Source organism: Cajanus cajan, chromosome 1 (genome assembly GCF_000230855.2).
Source record: "Cajanus cajan strain Asha chromosome 1, NIPB_CcT2T_4, whole genome shotgun sequence".
In the NCBI taxonomy this organism is placed as follows: Eukaryota; Viridiplantae; Streptophyta; class Magnoliopsida; order Fabales; family Fabaceae; genus Cajanus; species Cajanus cajan.
The window spans coordinates 19,717,135-19,723,797 of record NC_138517.1 but is presented as its reverse complement, the minus strand read 5'-3'; the positions used below and the strand labels follow the sequence as shown (position 1 = coordinate 19,723,797).

General features: G+C 28.3%; 1 protein-coding gene across 1 annotated transcript; it reads left to right on the top strand.

The window, feature by feature from the left end:
* Window positions 1–721: 721 nt before the first annotated feature.
* Window positions 722–4,333, top strand: LOC109812346 (GCN5-related N-acetyltransferase 4, chloroplastic). The gene is made up of 3 exons (XM_020376291.3): window positions 722–943; window positions 1,894–2,305; window positions 3,853–4,333. The coding sequence occupies exons 1-3, from the start codon at window positions 793–795 to the stop codon at window positions 4,142–4,144; spliced, it is 855 nt and encodes a 284-aa protein (XP_020231880.1). The 5' UTR covers window positions 722–792; the 3' UTR covers window positions 4,145–4,333.
* The last annotated feature ends 2,330 nt before the right edge of the window (window positions 4,334–6,663 follow it).

Sequence of the window (6,663 nt, the reverse complement as noted above, 5' to 3'; positions counted from 1 at the left end):
GTTACAAGTATTATTTATTTTCTTTAATATAAATAATATAAAGAAAATAACTTCTATCATATATTCTTTACTCTAAAATTTTTCTATATATAAATATTATTACAAAAAATCTTAAAAATATGAAAATCAAAAAAAATATTTGAATATATAAAATATATCTGAAAATAAACAATTTTTTTTAATAAAATAAATTAATTATTAACTTCTTGATTTAAAAATTAAATAAAAATAATGGTAATAATTATTAGATTTACTTTTCATTAATTAATAATTATTGATACTAATAATATTAATTTACTAATTATCAATATTACATTATTTAGAATTCAAATAAAATAAATTGTAAAATAAAAATAGATTGAGAATTTTTTTTATTACAATTTAAACATATTAATACATTAAAAGATATAAATTTATTAATAAATCTAAAAGAATATATATATATATATATACATTATTTGTTATTAATAAAATTTATAATGTAAATAATTACTAATAATTACTATATTGTTGTTTCCCATATAAATTTTTAAAATAAAATGACTTATTGACATTCTTATATAACTCAAAATAAAATAAAATAAAATACTCTTAAAAAACTAACAGTAAAAAAAAAAAACATTTTCTCACATAAAACAAAAACCACTCATCCTATTTCTCTTTCACCCTCTCCTGTCTTTGTCATGACATGTTATGTAACTCACTCTGCCTATACTAAACACAAACAGAATAACGTTGGGATATTTCCAATGAAGTGGGAGTTGAACAAGAGACACAGAGACCCTCCAAGAAATGCTGTCTATCATTCCTTTGGATATCTCGCTATCCTCTACTCTTACCAGAATCTCACCTTTCAATACCAGTTTTAAGAAACCAATCTCTTTTGCATCCAAGGTTTCACCTTCCTCTAATGAGTTCTCTCCTCTTTCTCTCCCCCCCTCAGGTACTTCTTTGCATAATTGCTTGTTGTTCAGGGTTCATAGTTCAAGCTTAATTCCGCTGTTTTGGTTTATTTAAGTTCTTTTTTTATTTTTTTATTTTTTTTATTGGTGTTTAACAATTTTCAAGTCACTCAGGACTATTGGTTGTTGCTTTAGCATTTCTATGTTTTAAGTGTTTAATTTTAGAAAAGAATGAAGTGGATTAAAGGTAGGCCTTTTGAAATCAATTATTATTATTATTATTATTATAAATAAAGCACAATTGCTGCTATTACTGCTATTTTTAGCCTCCAAAACTAGAGAGTATTTAATGCTTCAAGACCACCAGATAATATGGTTCCAACCAATTTTCACATGACATGTAGTCGAAATTTTCAATTTGAGAAACAGTAAATTAAACTCGATAATTTGTCATATGGAGATTGATCTAGATCAGAATGGTTCCAGACCATGTAATAATTTCTCATTCCGGAAATGTGCTACAACACACTTTCTAATACACTCCTCTTAACACTCATTTTTATTGTTAGAATTAATTAAAATTTACAAAATCTGAAGACAGAGACATAAAATAAGGTGTGAGACTTACCAAATTTTGTGTTTTCTAATAAATTTCAATCAACTGGGGAGAATGTGTTTAAAAGTGTGTGTTAGAGTATGTATTACTAGCATTTCCCTCTCTGTGAAAAATGGTTGTCATTTTGCAAAATGATTGGCAAACACCCTTTATTCACCTGATCTTATTCAAACCCTTTTTCAAGTTTACCATTGTCAACACAATGTGGAGCAGCACATGTATGTAAGTATACTTGCATTAAATGATGCAGTTCCATTTTCACTTCATAGGTTTTGATTTGACTTGATACAAAGCATTCTGGGGACTTCATGCTTTCTTCCACTTATTATAGATGTCAACTTTACTTGGAGATAAAACTTTGGTGTTTGAATTCAGGAATTTGCAGGGCTAGTCAAGTTGTTGATTTGTTCACAACTGTGTCACCCGAAATTATTGTCCGTGAGGCAAGGTTAGTGGATTATTGGGGAGTGGCTGAGACTCACTGCAAGTGCTTCTTCCCTGAATATTCCTTCCCATCAGATTTTCTGCTGAGGATAGACAGATTGGTGGTGGCTGTGTTAGCGGCTATGTTAGCCGGATTCTTTAGGCCAAGAGATTGCAGAAGAATATGTTTGGTGGCTGTTATTGGAAGCTCACTTGATGAATCCTTTTCATTTGGAACTGAGGGTCTCAAGATTGGTAGCTTTGATGGGAAATTCAGCCTCAACAAGGGTTATGTGGCTGGTATTTTAACAGTAGACAATAATGCAGACTTTCTACCAAGAAAAGGGCCACGGCGACATAGAAGGTGAGTACAACACTTACTTTTAGAGCTTGGATTACTAAGGAGTTATATGTTTTAATGTCGAAGATTTTATAATATTATCAATTTTTAACCTGTATAACTGTGGATTCATGCTTCACCACTCCTTAAGAATATCTGACTTCCGAATAAAATTGTCATATTATGTTTATACCTTGGCTAATAAAATACTATCTGAACTTACGAAGTTCCAATTTGGAAATGAATACTGATGTGTTAATTCATAGTTTGGCCATCAAACAATAGATAATATATTCATCATCTCAAGCTTCAATGTGATGTGGGCTGTATCCTCCTTGAACAAAATGTAAATGTTAATTTTTTTCTTAATGATGCATAATGCTCAAGTCTCAAACTTTAAGCAGAAATTTTTCCCTTATTACTTGGTCATTCACAGAAATACTTTTCTATGTCTTGAAACCATTTAGAAACCATGGTCTCTTTCATGTATAAAACTCCTGATAAAATGATATCCAAAAATGGACTTTTGTTGGAAGTGCAGTGAGCTGTTTTTCCTTGAAGAGGCACAGAAAGTTTTACGAGATTGAACTTATATGAACTTGTGCAGCATGTTATTTACCCTACTTTTGAGCAGCTATGACACATAGCCTTTACAGCAGCCATAAGAACTCGCATATCCTGCAATGTATCCGAACTGACATTCTCATTTTTTAGTATTGCTGAATGAATTCTTGACAGTAATCAGGGCATAAATAATTTTGTAGACTTTCCTTCCACATTACTTAACTGTGCATCTTTTAGAATGCATGCATCAAATATTACAATAGTTACTTTTTGGATACAAAGTTAATTCTCATTCTCAAATGCCAATTTTTAATTCCTTGAATAAGCCTAAAACATGTGATAGATTGATATCTTTCTTGTGATATATTATATGACCCCAAGTCATATGGTCAATAGAAAATACACGTTATGTATTGACTGTTTCATCAAATATTGGAAATGTATTATCTGCAAAATGTTTTTTGCATCAAGCAGAAGAAAATGTTCTCTAAAAGTAATATTTAAATCCACACCAAAAAATGCAGAAAATGTTTTCAGGAAAGTTACACCCGTAGCTACATTTATCTTTTCCGGTATTCAAGTGTCAAATTTATAACCGTTACATAAATATCTATTCTTGTATACATTTTCCCAGTTTTTATTTTATTTTATTCTTTTGGTCTTAAAGTTATTACCAGATGATATCCCTCTAGCACAAAACATATCTGTCATTTAAGTTACTCATTACACAGAATATTTCATCCTACATGCGCAGTTTCTTCTTGGTTAAAATGTAGCTTTCATTTTGTTAAAATGGAAATTCTTATCTTTTGACTGCTATGGTAAGAGTGACCCTGCCTTTAGATGTGCTCAAAAATATTACCTGACAGGATTGTCTCCGGTAAAAAAATACATGTAATAAAAAATATTAGTCTTATAAAGTTTTTTAAACCATCCATTTTCCAAACAAATTATGGTTTTACCATGTGAATCTAATTGATGACTGAATCAAACTAATTATGTTGTAGGACTGGAATTGCATACATATCAAATGTGGCAGTCCGGGAAAATTTTCGGAGGAAGGGAATAGCAAAAAAATTGATAGAAAAGGCAGAGTCTCATGCCAGAAGTTGGGACTGTCGTGCAATTGCATTGCATTGTGACTTAAACAATCCTGTGGCCACAACGTTATACAAAGGCCAAGGTTACAAATGTATCATGGTTCCAGAAGGAGCAAAGTGGCCTCAGCCAAAGACCTCACCAGATATCAGATTCAACTTCATGATGAAACTTCTCAAAAACTCAGCAGCTTCTAATTAGGCATTTTGGAGCGATATATTTATTCTATAACAGATAATCTAATATAAAAATAAATGAAGTGTTAGGAGGAGACTGTCTACTATTGGAATGTGTATATATAGAAACCAAAGCATTACCTGCAAAATTAAGTGTAACATTTTGTATTGCATTGTTTCAAAGGTAAGCATTTTATAGTTATTTTCTGTTCTAGACCAGAGTTTGTCCAATTCAGATCCAATAACCACTCTAGGGAACAACTCAAATGGAGTCCACCCTTGTGAAGGTCATCAGCCCAACGACTAACTGAATTATGAACTAACCACCCCATGTAGTTACGATTGAAAATTACATACAAGTTGTCATTGATCACAGAGCCAATGATTTTAGGTAACTATGTAAGGTGGCAATTTCACCATTGAGAGGTATGATTTCATTTTAAGTCATACTCTACTCCCTTATACATACTGAGATTTGACTCTTGCTCATGTCAAAAGCCTCATTCGTGCTCGTGACAGAGCATTGATGCCGGCAATGAGAACAATAATTTGGTTCTCACGTTTCATCCTACACCACAAAGAACACCTCTGAAAGTATGTTTGGAAACACGTTCCAAAGGTTGACTTGTGAACATACGTTCAATTCTAAAGGAACAAAGTCACAAAAATTTTCCTTCTCCCAACATATATTGGGCCTATAGCCATCAGATTTCCAAACATATTAACATAAGGCTAAAAAAGGGAAATAACTCTATACTTTCTTATATGAGAAATTATTAGGTGGTCCAAAATCATTTTGATTCTCATTGATCTCTATATGATGTAGTTTAAGTGTTATTAATTCTTTCTTTCATATTTGAAAATTTTGAACGTGTAGCATATAGATATGTTTGAAATATGGACTTGTTATGATACCAAACTACCAAATAATTTCTCTTAATGGACAAGAAACTTCAGTCATGCCAGAAAAGATGTGCTTATGAAAGTATATTTTTTAACTAACTCAACATATATTTCTCCTATATGTCTCACTAACTAACTTGATGTCAAAAACAGAACCTAAATAAATTCATCATGGCTGACTTAATGACGGGGATTTAAATAAATTGTTTTTACCATCATACACACACATAAAAGAAAAAAAAAAAAAAAACTACTGATAATAACCTAACTTCTTTATTTCTTAAAATTTTCAGTTTAGTGGTTATAAGTTCGAATTTTGTGCATACAATTGTGTTACGTGCTTAAAGAAAAAGATTTATCATTATACTTGACTATAGCATGATAGTCTATCATGAAAATTAAAAAAATAAAAAGAGCAATAAATATCTTTGAGAGACTAAAATCATAATTTAGTCTACAAATTATATTAAAACAAATAAAAAGTAATAATTATAGATATTTTTTGCATCCTAAAAATTTGTTTAACGTATAAAATCAAATAGTGACCTATATGTAACAAAAATGAAAAGTATATATAGTTATACCACAAATATAACAAATCAAACCATACAATTATTAAACTTTAAGTATAATTAGTACTTCATTTTTTTAAAATAAAAGGTTATCTTTTGAATATATTGTTATTTTTCTTTAAATAACTTTATAAACCAAACAATTTTTTTATATATATTTAGTAAATTTAAATATTCATATTATATGTTCAAGTACCTTGTGTATTATTAAGTTTATACAGTAAAATTTCATTTTTTTTATCGGTCAGTTTTAAATTATTTAGAAAGTACATTTTAACAAATATTATGTTTCACATGATTATTTTTTTATCCACAAAAATTACAATAATCAACTCCAATATATTAAAGATGACATCTATCTTAAACATGTTTGAGCGTTTTTAGGATCTTTTATTTATTTTTAGGATCATTTTTATAAAATTACAATAATTAATTTTTTTATTTATCATAATTATTTATGAATTAAAATTTAATTTTTTAATTAAATTATCAATAAATAAAAATAATATTATGTTACAATATAAATTATTTATTATAAATCAAAATATAAATTATATGTTACTGTTAAAAAGTATATAATTTGTTAAAAAGTATATAATTTGTTTAAAAATATATATGTATATAAATTTTAAATATGATTTATATATTCAAATATGATATTTTTTATATATAAAATTTATTATAAATTTTAGTTACATGTAATTAAATATATAAATTATGTATTGTAAAATTAAAATACTAATAATAGAAGGATTCAAACGTAAAATCAAATGTATGATATTTGAAACACACCAATTGTTGGATACTGTAAAGACTTGCATTGGTTACACAATTCACAGTTACTAATAGCGAAAAATGCTTAACTTAAGATTATTGATTTACAGATATGAAAAACACGAACTATATTGCATGCATATAAAGGTGATCAACTAAATAAATATATGCAATATAAATACAATAATCTATTAAATGTAATTTATATGTGACACCCTCTATCCCAATATATAATTATACAATAAATAGAGATAAATAAAATCCTTTATAAATAAAATCTAAGTCTCTAATCACA

Coding starts and splice junctions, on each gene's coding strand:
- LOC109812346 (XM_020376291.3), top strand. CDS start 793: ATGCTGTCTATCATTCCTTTGGATATCTCGCTATCCTCTACTCTTACC. Junction 944..1,893: donor TCTTTCTCTCCCCCCCTCAG/GTACTTCTTTGC, acceptor GTTTGAATTCAG/GAATTTGCAGGGCTAGTCAA. Junction 2,306..3,852: donor GGGCCACGGCGACATAGAAG/GTGAGTACAACA, acceptor ATTATGTTGTAG/GACTGGAATTGCATACATAT.